Raw genomic sequence first — 14,303 nt, 5'->3', positions numbered from 1 at the left:
TCTCATTAAACTAAAGAGCTTCTGCACAGCAAAAGAAACTACCATCAGAGTGAACAGGCAACCTACAGAATGGGAGAAAATTTTTGCAACTTACTCATCTGACAAAGGGCTAATATCCAGAATCTACAATGAACTCAAACAAATTTACAAGAAAAAACAACCCCATCAAAAAGTGGGCGAAGGACATGAACAGACACTTCTCAAAAGAAGACATTTATGCAGCCAAAAAACACATGAAAAAATGCTCATCATCACTGGCCATCAGAGAAATGCAAATCAAAACCACAATGAGATACCATCTCACCCCAGTTAGAATGGCCATCATTAAAAAGTCAGGAAACAACAGGTGCTGGAGAGGATGTGGAGAAATAGGAACACTTTTACACTGTTGGTGGGACTGTAAAGTAGTTCAACCATTGTGGAAGTCAGTGTGGCGATTCCTCAGGGATCTAGAACTAGAAATACCATTTGACCCAGCCATCCCATTACTGGGTATATACCCAAAGGACTATAAATCATGCTGCTATAAAGACACATGCACACGTATGTTTATTGTGGCACTATTCATAATAGCAAAGACTTGGAACCAACCCAAATGTCCAACAATGATAGACTGGATTAAGAAAATGTGGCACATATACACCATGGAATACTATGCAGCCATAAAAAATGATGAGTTCATGTCCTTTGTAGGGACATGGATGAAACTGGAAAACATCATTCTCAGTAAACTGTCGCAAGGACAAAAAACCGAACACCACATGTTCTCACTCATAGGTGGGAATTGAACAATGAGAACTCATGGACACAGGAAGGGGAACCAACATCACACTCCGGGGGCTGTTGTGGGGTGGGGGGAGGAGGGAGGAACAGCATTAGGAGATATACCTAATGCTAAATGACAAGTTAATGGGTGCAGCAAACCAACACGGCACATGGATACATATGTAACAAACCTGCACATTGTGCACATGTACCCTAAAACCTAAAGTATAATAATAAAATAAAAAAAAAAAAAGACAAAAAGAACTGCATATAAGCCCTGTGCTCTCAGTTAACAATTCTGAAACCATTGTATGTGTATGCTGGGAGGTGAACAAATAAGTAAATAAATAGATGACAGATGGTGGGAGCCAGATTCCTCATGATTGAAGTGGTAGGTGAAGGCTAGTGTGTGAACCATGTAGTGATAGATGAGAGAAATATCAGTATGAGCCCATGTTTAGCTTAATATAGATTGAAACGGAGATTTTACGTATAATTATAGATATGCATGTATTACTGGCTAGTATCATACATATATATTTTTTTCTTTTTCTTTTTTTTTTTTTAGAGATGGGGTCTTGCTATGTTGACCAGACTGGTCTCGAATTCCTGGCCTCAAATGATCCTCCCATCTCACCCTCCCAATGCTAGGATTACAGGCATGGGGCACCATGCCTGGCCAATATTTCTGAGCGCTGTCTTCTGAGAGGGCCTAGAAGCAAAGACACCCCAATAGTAACAAACAGAGCCAGTGTCTAGATCTTTGTTTCCAATACCATTCTCCAATAAAAGGAATCAGGGCTCCTTGGATAAATGGCTGATTCTAGGGCTGGGGGAGGGAATATACAAGATGAGCCTAAAGCATCTTGTAGTGTAGGAAAGCAAGAAATGCTCAAAAGAAGCAAACAAACAAAGGAACACAGGAACCAGTGGAAAGAGCTCTCAATGGCCAAAGTAGAACAATTTGAGTAACAAAATAATGTACTGTTGGATTATGTCCCAAAATATGAAATAAATATCTATGAATTCACACTGATGTAAATGAATGATTGAATAAACAAATATGTGAGGGATAATAGACAAATCTCTTGTACAGAAGAATTCCAGATAATGTATGCAGATTCTCCCCACTCAAGGAGCTAGAACAGAACTGCCCAATCCTTAAGTGTGGAATTGACCTAGTGACCTCTTTCGAAAGAGTACAGTAAAGAGCAGGGTGGGGCAGAAGGAAGAGTAATCGTACTGTGGAGAAACCTGATGAATATCAGCTCAGCCAGGTGATCAAGATTAACATCATCAGTGATGTCATATTGACAGCATGCATCCTTGATGTGATGTGATGAGTGGAATACCACTTAGCTCTGTGATCTTCCTTCTCTAAACCCATGAATTCTGTTTAACCATGAGAAAAATAACAGACAAACTAACATGGAGGGACAGTCTACAAAATACCAGACCACTGTTCCTTAAAACTGTCAATGTCATGAAAAACAAGGAAAGTCTAAAGAGAAGTGACAATGAAATGTAATGTTGGCTGGGTGTGGTGGCTCATGCCTGTAATCCCAGCACTTTGGGAGGCTGAGGCAGGTGGATCACTTGAGGTTAGGAGTTTGAGACCAGCCTGGCCAACATGGTGAAACCCCATCTCTCCCCAAAAATATAAAAATTAGCTGGGTGTGCTGGTGCATGTCTGTAATCCTAGCTACTTGGGAGGCTGAGGCAGGAGGATCACTTGAACCTGGGAGGCAGAGGTTGCAGTGAGCCTAGATGGCGCTACGGCACTCCAGCCTGGGTGTCAGAGCAAGACTGTCTCGAAAAGGAAAAGAAATGATTTAATGTGGCACCCTGGATGGGATTGTGGAGGAGAAAAAGCATATTAGGTAGAAATTAAGGAAATCTGAATAACGTATGGACTTCAAATTATAAGTATCAGTATGGTTTTATTGGTTGTGGCAAATTATGCTACAATAATGTTGAAATGGAGGATATTGGGTACAAGGTATAGAAGAACTTCCTGTAATATTCTTACAATTTTTCTGTACACCCAAAGCTATCCCAAAGTAAAAAGTTTATTAAATCTTAAGAAAATCAGAGATTGAACAATTAAATACCACGTTAAAAAAAAAGGGAAAGGAAATCTTGGTATCTGATAAAGTAACATTCATCACCAAAAAAGTATTAAGAGATGAAGCAGGACACCATATATGCAAAAGGATAATTAAAACACAAGCAATGAATATTTATGCACTGAGTACAGAGATACATGCTTAAAGCAGAAAATGTAAGAGATTCAAGAATATCTAGAGAAATTCACTTTAAGGATAGCCACATCTAATATGTGACTTATTTATGGCATACCAAGTGAACAAAGTTAGTAAGGCTATAAAAGAACTAATAACAGTAAAGACAGATCATGTAGATATATATTGAACTCTGAATTCTAATAATAGAGAATATAACTTTAGAGGAACATCTGAAACCTTTACAAATATTCTCTATATCTTACGTCATGAAGAAAACCTCAATAAATGCTAATTGGTAGAAATAATAGTAAAGGCAGCATTCTTATAATGCAGGTATTTAACAGAAATTTATAAAATAAAAACCCCAAATACCATTCCACTCTGAAGTTAAAAATGTTTCTAAACAACTCGTGACTCAAAGAAAAATATCAAATAAAATCAGTTGGGTATTGTGAAAGTAACTATGATTAATGCATATTATGTTAGAATCTATGAGATACAGCTAAAAGAATTATCAGTCAAGTTTATAGCATTAAGTACGTATGTAATTGAGGAGATAAAACTAAATGAATTAAACACCCAGTTAAAAAGTTAGAAAAAGGAAAACAGAGTAAATCAAAAGAAAGCAAAAGGTAGGAACTGATAGGAAGGTAAAAGCAAAAGTAATGCATTAAAATACAGAAAAATAGTAGAAGAAACAAAAACCTGGGTTTTATTTTGAAAAAATAAAAAATAAATAGACAAGCCACTAGTGAATCTAATCAATTCAAAAGGAAGAAAACACAAACATGCAAAATTAGACATCTTTGGGGGAAAATCTGAAAAGGAGGAAAAGTTTAAAAGTCACAAGATGATTTTCACAATTTTAAGCAAATACATATGAGAATCTAGATAAAATGGATAACTCAGAAAATACAACCTATCAAAATTGACCTGAGTGACATTAAAAAAATAGAGAATAGTGAAAAAAGTAGCAGAGCACTGCTACTGAATGCACCAAGCCAGGCTGGTGGAATTCTACCAAACTTTGAAGATCAGTCAATACCAATATTACTTAAATAAGTTCAGAGCACTAGAAACAAATAAAAACAAAAAGCTTCCAAATCGATTCTTATGAAATAAGTGTAATGTATTTTACAAAACCTGATATTGTACCAAGAACTTTAGATTTATGAATATTGAGATATACATCTTAAATAAAATATTGGCAAGCAATCCAAACGAACATTAGACAAAAATAATACATCATAATTCAGAGTTTTATTCCAAGAATACACATTTTGTTCCGTTTTTAATGTAATTCATCACATTAATACAGCTATTGTGAAGAATTACATGATTATCTTCATAAATGCACAAAAGGACTTTGACAAAATTAGTACTGATTCATGTTGAAAAACACAACAAAAGGAAGTTAATGGATTTCCTCCACACATAACATATATACTTTAACTCAAAAGCTTGCATTTTACTTAAGGGAAACACTAAAGGCTTTGTCACCAAAATCAGGAACAAGACAAGGATGCCTACTATCTCATTACATTCAACATTGGGATGGAGGTGTTAGCTAATGCAGTTAGAGAAGAGAAAGCAATTCGAGACATTGGAATTGAAAAGGAAATAAAAATAATCTTTATTTTCAGATGCAATTGTTATTTATCTGAAAAACCCCAAAGTGTCAATGGAGAAATGACTACAAATAATAAAAGAATTTAGTAAAATAGTAGGAAATAAAATTAATATATAAAAATAACTTGTGTATATAGACAAAAAGAGAGAAGCTAAAATGGAAGGGACAATCCAATATATGGCAGCAAAATGATAATAAAATACTTAAGTGTACATTTAGCAAAAGTGTCCAAGATTTATATGAGGAAAACTCACAAAACACTACTGAAGAAAACAAAATTGAACAAATGTAAAGGGAACCATGTCCTTGGACAGAAAAACTTAACATCATAAGGATGTTGTTTAGTCTTCCAAGGTTAACTTAGATATTTAATAAAATCACAATAACAATGTCCTAAATATCTTCTGGGCCAGACAGGCCACTTAGAAAGTTCACTTGAAAGGATAAATGAGAGAGAATAGTTACAAAACATATGGGGAACGGAAAAGCCAAAAGTGTTGGGTGTGGGTAGGATTAGCTCTACTAGATATTAAAACTTACTTGTAAAAATCTTTATAATTAAAGTAGGACGGTATTGATGCATGAATAAAAAGACAATGTAACAGAACTGAAAATCAGAAATAGACCTCATTATATATACAAATTTAGTATGCTACGGAGGCCGCACTCAAAATCAGTGAGGATATAGAATGGAATTTTTAATAAGAGGATTAGGATAATTGGAGAGTCATATGGAAAAAGTTAAATGAGATTGATATCTTATACCTTTCAACAGCATAAATTCCAAGTGGATCAGAGATTTATAGACAATGTAACTATACAAGTAAAAAAATAAAACATGGATGAATACCTGTATAATCTTTGAGTGGGAAAAACTTTCTAACTATGACTTAACACCCAGAAACATGTTATAAGGGAAACAGTACTGCTAAAAAAATAACTTTTGCATGGAAAAGGAAATCATAGACACAATAAAAAGATAAAATGACAAGCTGGATTTACATGGCCAGATTGAGTGTTTAAATAAGTTACTTACTGATGAGGAAGTTGGTAGCTTTAACAAGGGCCATCTTGGGAGCATGTGCAAGGTCAAATCCTGATTAGAATGGACTGAGGATGAATGGGAAATGAGGAAATAGAGGTTGTTGGTGTCCACAATGCCTCTAAGAAGTTAGGTAGAGGGGAGAAGATAGGGCAGAGTTGAAGTGGGGGAGGAGGGGCAGGACTAATGGAGTGGAACTGACTTGAGGCAGGTCGCACAGGTGAGGGCTTACTGTGTGATCTGTGTCAAAGGTGATTTGCTCCTACCTTTGTGAAGTTTTGAGAAATTATAAAAATCATCCAGGTTACTACTAAAAAAGAGATCAAGATCAGCAGCATTTTTTGAAGCATCGTATTTGAGGACATGGCGAATGTCCTAGGAGAGATGACACAAGAGAGGAGTCGTGAGAAGTGAATCTCTCTGTACTCACTCATTATTTTATTTATAACTTGTAATTTGCCTCCAAAATTTTGTTCTCCTTTTGTGAGTCACTCTCTTCTTTCCCTCTCCTAACTAACAACTCATACCCCCAATCCCTTTATCTACCTATTGGATACTTCTTGTCCAGGTTTCACTTAGGATTGTTGCTTCCTCCTTCCAGGACCCTGAAATGGAAGTCAAAGTTACTTTAAAGGTTCTCTTAATGCCTTCTGTATTTTCTTTCCTTTCTTTCTTTCTTTTTTTTTTTTTGAGACGGAGTCTTGCTCTGTCGCCCAGGCTGGAGTGCAGTGGCGCAATCTCGGCTCACTGCAAGCTCCGCCTCCTGGGTTCACGCCATTCTCCTGCCTCAGCCTCTCCGAGTAGCTGGGACTACAGGTGCCCGCCACCATACCTGGCAAATTTTTTTTTTTGTATTTTTAGTAGAGACGGGGTTTCACTGTGTATTTTCTTAGTTATGAGACATAGCAATTACGATGAAAAGCAGAAAAATTAATTCATCAGCATGTCTTTTGGGGGAAGACTAGGGATAGTGGATGGAACCACCGGAATATGCTCGTATTACAAAACATAATCTGTAAAATGCCTTTAAAGAAAGCCAGTCCTGTTAACTGGGCAGGGAAGTGGGATGGGTAGTTTTTGTTTTGTTGAATGCCAAGTCTGAAATTTGGAAATAGAAACTCCTTCAGGAATGAATTACTCTGCACAATAAAGGAGAGATGATCCAATAAGGCTGGGCACTGCGTGAGGAAGGGGAAAAAGGAGATAGAAAGAGACGATGAGGGAGAGAGATGGAGAGAGAGAGAAAGAAGCTCCTCCATACCATGCCCATGTTAGCACTGTCATGGAGAACAGAAATAAAATTATATGATTTAAGTAGCTTATTTTAGGAAACAAAAATGTAAAGCCTTGCCTCTTTGTCTCTTACCAAATCCTCAGTGAAGTCTCAGTTGTGTGAAAGCTTTTGTGCGAGTGGATTCATTTTGTGGAATCCAAAAAGTTCTATGTTTTGAATCTGGATGCGCAGAGCAAAATTAGATACTTCACAGGCAAAATGGAAGCGAGAGAACAAAGGATCAGTTTAGAGCTGGTTAACCTTTGGGAAGTCCAAGATGTAATTATTTTAAACAAGATGTAGCACACAGTTGCAACTCATATTGAATCACCACCTTCTGATTGATCTATGACTTCCCAATTACTGAAGCGTGGTGTGGGAGAACTTGTAGAGAGGTGTTGAGTGTTGAGACCAAATGAATGAATGCAGAAGAGAAGACAAGGGGCAGCTCTAATTTGTGTCACACACTATATTGCAATAGATTGTTTACTTTTTAATTTCCAAAAGACTGTCAATTTCTGAAGAATTGGAATAATGTCTATCGCAGCATTGTATGTCCAGTGCCTAGCATGGTGCCTGACAAGCACAATATTTGTTGAATAAATAATTTCAAAACAGAATCCCGATTTTTAGACCAACTTCAACTTCTATCCACTGAAATTTCATATTTTCTCAGAATGTACAAAAAGCATGTCCAATAGGGCAAAGAAAAAAAAATCAGTCAAGGGGCTACTCTGACCCCTCCTGCCCCCAAGACTGATCCAGGTTTTCTGACTTTTAAGTGAATTTTGTAAAGTATGAGTTATAATGTCTCATCTGATTCATTTTTCCTTGCCTAGAAAGTAGTGCGTATGGATATGTTTCAGCAGCCCTGAAAGAAAAGTATGATTGCTATTGCACTTTTATAAATCTTAGATTCTCAATCTCCTTTTCATAGATCTTTAAACTTATTCTGTAAAATACTGGGTGCTTACCCAATAGGTGTCAGGTAGCACAGAATGCACTGAAAATAAGGAGAAGCAGCAAAATGAATGAAATAAACATTTATGTTGGATTAGAATACAGTAGTAGAAATACCAAATTCTTGTTGATCTCTGAAGAAACCTTGTTATTCTAAGCTCCTGAGTCTTTGCCCAAGCTGTGCTGCCTGAAATTCTTATTACCTCCTCCCTCACTGCACCAACACTGCTCAATCTCCACCATGCTTCCTGGTAAACTTGGAAAATTCCTATTCATTGTTTGGGTTTGAGCTTTAATGCCAACTGTTCTTTCCTCAATCGTTTTCATTGATAATTTATTCCTTTGTGCTCTTATAGTCTCGTATGCGTACCTTTGTAATAATATGTGCTATACTGTTGTATCTCCTTATGTGAATGTGCCTTCATTAGACTGATGGACATTCTAGAGGAGATTCCCTTGGAGAGTCCCTCATTCGAGAGGAGAATCACCTCAGGCTGAATCTACCTATCTTGCATTGCTGATATGTCACAAGATCCCAGTCCTGACAACGAAGCAGTTCTGTGGTTCATATCCCTGGTCTGACGTTTCCACTGATGCACTACCAACTTTGGTTAGAGTTGGCTCCTTTGAGAGTGGCCAGAGAGCTTCTTTGTCAGAAGGCATTTTGCTGATGGCAGAGTTTTGGAAATTTATTAACCCCGTCCTCTATACCATGCTTATTTTTGCATCTATTTTCTACTTGGAACTCTTAATCAAGATCACATTTGTCTAAGCCATAAGTAACTGCAAATCAGACTTCTTCTTAGAATCCTATGGCCAGATAATCTCATTTATTCCGAAATCAATGTCTCACCTAGATTCTACTCCTTAGCTTGAGCTCTGCATATCCCAGTGTCTTTAAGATGTCTCCCCTCGGAAATCCTCACTGGTAGAGGTGAGCTGAACCCAGCCTTTGCTGGCTTATGAAAGCCTATTCATGCACATTTCTTTCCAACTGCTCATTCAGTGACAGCATCTTGGTAGCTTGAAATAGGCCATGATGAGTACATTTGGATTGTGGAAATCATCAAAGGCTGTAAACAGGATTTTTGTTTTTGTTTTCTGGGAGAGCAGGTTTGTCAGTATACCCCTGCTCATAGGAATCTCAAAGTCAACTTGTCCAACTGCAATGTTTTTTCTTCTTCCAAGTGTCTTCTACTTTTTCTTCTTCCCATCTTTGTGAATGGTATCCCAAATCAGAAACTTGGCCACTGTCTGACTCACTTGTCTCCTCTCCTCATGCTTTTGTATGGTCATCCTCAGACAGGATTGAATCAATGTACGGAGTCCGCTAGTTGTCTCTTTCATCAGCTGTAATAGAAACTTGTAGCTGGACATATGTTAGCCAAGATACACAACCTTTCCTGGCCTCTATTGTATTTGACTCTGGCCAGGACACTGAGTTCTCTGATATGTAAGCAGAGGCCATGTGTGCCATACCTCCTCCAGGTTCTCTTTCCTCTTCCTACTTGTGTAAACAAGAAGGGGCAGCAGCCTAGCTTAGACCACAGAAGTGATGACAATATCCCAGAACAAGAGGTTCTTAAACATTCTTTGTGACATGGGCCCTTTGATAGTCAGTCCTATGACCTCTTTTTCAAATACATAAAATAAAATGTATAGAATTATAACAAAAGCCAATTATACTGAGGTACAGTTATCAACATTTTAAATAACCTAATTTGTTATATAGTCATATAGCATTTTTTAAATTAACACACTAAATAACAAAATTTAGCAGCCAGGTCTTATATTTACAGTAATTTCAAAGCAATAATAATTATGAGTGATATTTCAAGATTTTTTTTAACAGTACTGTGATATGAAAATTATCTGTGACTTCAAGTTGCTAAGCCACAGGCATTGCTAATACTACCGTCATTTGTTGTCATAATTCATAATTGAAGAGATTGCTAAACTTTATTTAGAAGCTAGTGAAAATAAAGATGTAATTTTTTTCCTATTCAGGTTCACAGGCCTCCTAAATTCTGTGCATGGGCCCATTTGTGGACCTGCCAACCCTAGAATAAGACCACTGACGGGACTTGATGTCTGCCTTCCTGGATGACCTCAAGGTATACACCCTAACTAGATAGTTACACGAAACATAAAAATCCTATCTTGTTTTTTTGTTTAAGTCATTGCATTTTGGGAGTCTTTTTTTTTTTCATGGCAGTCCAGCCTGTCTACATCTACCTATTAAGTATCTCTTCAATTTGTGGTTCTTTTTTTTTGTCATTACTGTTGCTGTCTGGTATAGGTATTGCTGGGGCATTAACTGGGAATTGTTTCAGCTTTGTTTTTACACCATTACTGAGGTATAATTTACATTCAATAAGAATACATGAATTTTTTTTTTTTTTTGAGATGGAGTCTTGCTCTGTTGCCCAGGCTGGAGTACAGTGGTAAGATCATGGCTCACTGCAACCTCCACCTCCTGGGTTCAAGCGATTCCCCTGCCTCAGCCTCCTGAGTAGCTGGGACTACAACAGGTATGTGCCACCATGTCCGGCTAATTTTTTATATTTTAGTAGAGACGGAGTCTCACCATGTTGGCCAGGATTGTCTCGATTTCCTGACCTTGTGATCCATCCGCCTTGGCCTCCCAAAGTGTTGGGATTACAGGCATAAGCCACCACGCCCTGCCAAGAATACATGCATTTTAAGTGCACTGTTTTATGAATGTTGGCAAATGTAGACACCTGTGTACCCACCACAATCAATAAGTAGAATATTACCACCACCCCAAAGTTCCATTTCCTTGTCAATTTTGTCCTCCTCCTGTGAATGCCCCACTGCCCATGCCTAACTTGTTTCTGGCCCCGGATAATCACAGATTTAGTTTTTGGCACTACAGATGAGATTTGTTTTTCTAGAGTTTCACATAAATAGAATAATGTAGAACGTATTCTTTGGTGTCTGTCTTCTGGGACTTAGGATTATGTTTTTGAAGATTCATCGATGTTGCATTTATCAGTAGTTTGTTCCTTTTCATTATTGAGCAATATCTCATAATATCTTATCTATTCCTCATTTGATAAATATTTGGGTAGTTTCAAGATTGGGGCTATTGTGAATAGAGCTGCTCTGAATATTAATGTATGGTTCTCTATATGGACAAATGTTTTAATTTCTTTTTGGTAAATACCCAAGGGTGGAATAACAGGGCCATATGGTTAAGTAAATGTTTAACTTTTGACAAATCTACAAAAAGCCTACTGGAATTTATTGCTCTTAATCTGTAGGTAAATTTGGGGAGAATTGCTGTAGTAACAATATTGAGTTTTCCAATTCGTGAAAACAGTTTTTACCTCTCAGCTTGAACAGTTTGAATTTATGGAGAGTTGGTTTTATTTACTTTAAGGTGGGTCTTGAAAAGCTGGGCTTTTTATACCATGCTCTTCCCTTTTCCTGGAACCCAAAACCTACAAACTTTGTTTCCTCCTTCAGTGAGCAACAGATTAAATCTCTACTCATCCAGCTGTTGTTCTGTGCTACAGTTTGTGGAGTCTCCCTTGGGTACACAGAGCTCAGGGATCAGTCAAAGATTTGAGAGTAGATTTTGGGGCTTTTTCTTCTAAGCCCTTTCTCCTGGAATTTCCCTGGTCAATTGCCTTGAACTCCATCCGATGACATCTCCAGGCTGCAAGTCTGCAGTTTTCTGCTTGAATTCAAGTTGCTTTGCACAATACACACTGAGGTATATTGTCAGGATAAGAGCCCTTAAAGCTGGCTCCCACACAGCATGATTCCCTGCTTTTAAGTGTCAAATTTCCTCCAGTTTCTGCCAGTTTTTGGTCTTTTTCTAGTGCTTTCATATCATTTTTTAAAATATATTTTTTTCCAATGTTTAATACTGTTCTATGAGAAATATTAGTCTCATCTAAGCCACTCTGCCATTTTTTGCAGCTGGAATTTCCTAGTCCATTTATATTTCATATTATCATTGATATGTCTATGTAATTTTATCTTACTATTTGGTTTTTATTTGTCCCACCTTCTGTATTTCTATGCCATTTTCTCCGTTTTTGACTTTTTTTTTTTTTTTGAGTCAGAGTCTCACTCTGTTGCCCAAGTTGGAGTGTGGTGGCAGTATCTTGGCCCACTGCAACCTCTGTCTCCCGGGTTCAAGCGATTATAGTGCCTCAGCCTCCTGAGTAGCTGGGATTACAGGCGTGAGCTACCACACCTGGCCAATTTTTTGTAGTTTTAGTAGAGACGGGGTTTCACCATGTTGGCCAGGCTGGTCTCGAACTCCTGACCTCAAGTAATCTGCGTGCCTCGGCCTCCCAAAATTCTGGGATTACAGGCGTGAGCTACCGTGCCCAGCCCCCTTTTTGACTTCTTGTGTATTAATCAAAAATTCTAAAATTACTCTATTTCCATTCTCATTTAGCTTGTTATACAAACTACTTTAATAATTTCTACTCTATTTTGGAAATTTCAATATGCATCTTTGACTTAATGAAGTCTAATATAAATTGGTACTTTTACTAATTATTAGGAAATGAGGGACCTTAGAAAACTATACTCCATTTACATTTAACTCTTTCACATTTTCTTGCTATAGTCAGGCATTTTAGTTCTAGAAATATTTATTTTATTTTTTTTAGAGATGGAAGAGAAATATGCTGCCTAGGTTGGACTGGAACTCCTGGGCTCAAGTGATCCTCCTACCTTAGCTTCCCATGTAGCTGGGACTATAGGCACTCACCACTGACTGGTTTAACTCTAGGAATATTTAAAACACCACAATATATGTATATATAATAATATATATATAATATATATATATAAAATCCTTGTTCATTTAGATTTGTACATTTAGTTTCCTTCTTTTTCATTCTTCTTTGCCGTTCTCTACTGTCATTTGGGAGAATTTATCTTCTGCTTTAAGAACTATCTTTAATATTCTGTAAGACATCTTCTAGTGACAAATTCTCAAGGTTACATTTTAAAAAATCTTATTTTGCTTTCATTTTGAGGGTTACTTTTGCTGGCTGTACAATTCTAGATTGACAAGTGTTATTTATTTATTTTTGTTTTTGGTGGTTAAGAGCATCAGCACTTTGAATATGTTACCTCATTTTCCTTCTATTTCCCTAACTGCCCTTTGTTCCTCTCTTGCTTTCTCTCTAGAATCTAGATCTCTCAACCCCTCACTGCCCCAGTTGCTCTCTGATGCTTAACAGATCAAATATAACATTCTCCAGCTTTTCCAGCTGTTCTCAAAAGGAGACTATAAGCAAGTCTACTATTTTGGGAAACATAAATTGTATTTATAATTATAAATATAAACTATACACACATCTATGTATATGTGTTTATGTGTGTGTATATCTATATATCCATATATATGCACATTCCGTATGTTTTTATTTTTATTTCATTTTCCAAGCAAATGTCTGTGGCTGATATGTAGAAATTCAAGTGCTTTATTTTAATAGTGCTTTTATATAGGCACACATAGAGAACAAAGATGATTAGAAGTGGCCATACTGGATACCTTTGCCTTGTTTTCGTTGTTAGTTTCAACATTTTACTATGTGTGATTAAATATATGATGTTGGATTTATGATATTTGCTTCTCTTAATGCCTTCTAATAGATTGAGGAAGTTCTCTTTTAAGAACGAGTTTGTGAAGTGTTTCTATTACTAACGGAAGTTGAGTTATTGACAAAGGTCTTTTCTGATTCATTGAGGTAATTATATGAATTTTTAAACTTTTATGTTTAAATGTGATATATTACATTAGTATATTTTCTAAAGCTAAACAATCCTCCTGTTACGGACTTAAGGTGAACTAGGTCACAATATAGATTGGATCTTTATACATAACTCTGTTGTGCTGTGTAAGAGTACAAATTAACATGATCGTTTTGAAAGCAGAATGGCAATATTTTTGTTAGTTTGTGTTTATCTATGCCTTATGTCCAAGCAATTCAATCTGGATACATCACAGAGGACTTGTCAGTCAGGTCCATAAAGAATCACATACAAAGTTTGTTTTCAGTTGATTATATGTATAGGTGTAGTTGTAGGGAATTAAATAGACTTTAATATGTATTACTATCAAATGGTTAAGAAACATGTAGTGGATGTGTATTGTGGGACACTATCCAACAGCTAGATGCAACTCACTAGATTTACCTGTAACATGAAGAGCTCTTAAAAACAGCTCTAAGTGAAGAAAGAAATAAACATTATAAATCTTTATCACATTTTTATGTAAATTAAAAATATACATACAAAGCACAATACATGGATACACACATATTCAAAGAAAAAATTAAAAAAGAATTCTTGCTGCTTTTCTGGCTTTGTTTATGACTCATCCTGCTGCCCACCTGG

The 14,303-nt window shown here is 36.7% G+C and overlaps 1 protein-coding gene across 2 annotated transcripts in view; it reads right to left on the bottom strand.

Annotated features, from left to right (window-relative positions):
• The window catches only part of NXPE1 (neurexophilin and PC-esterase domain family member 1), a 40,865-nt gene that overhangs the window by 25,927 nt on the left and 635 nt on the right, over positions 1 to 14,303 (bottom strand). Inside the window, exon 2 of one of the 2 annotated variants that reach the window (XM_003253172.3) lies at positions 7,928 to 7,956. Coding sequence is in view for 1 of the 2 variants with exons in the window: in XM_030828630.1 (XP_030684490.1) it covers positions 5,947 to 6,045 (99 nt within the window). In the remaining variant the exon portion in view is untranslated. Of the gene's footprint in view, positions 1 to 5,946; positions 6,046 to 7,927; positions 7,957 to 14,303 lie in introns of those variants that run through there. The other variant, XM_030828630.1, reaches the window with a different exon arrangement.

The sequence above is a fragment of the Nomascus leucogenys genome, chromosome 15, assembly GCF_006542625.1.
Source record: "Nomascus leucogenys isolate Asia chromosome 15, Asia_NLE_v1, whole genome shotgun sequence".
Classification (NCBI taxonomy): domain Eukaryota; kingdom Metazoa; phylum Chordata; class Mammalia; order Primates; family Hylobatidae; genus Nomascus; species Nomascus leucogenys.
This window is presented reverse-complemented; position numbering and strand designations above follow the sequence as displayed.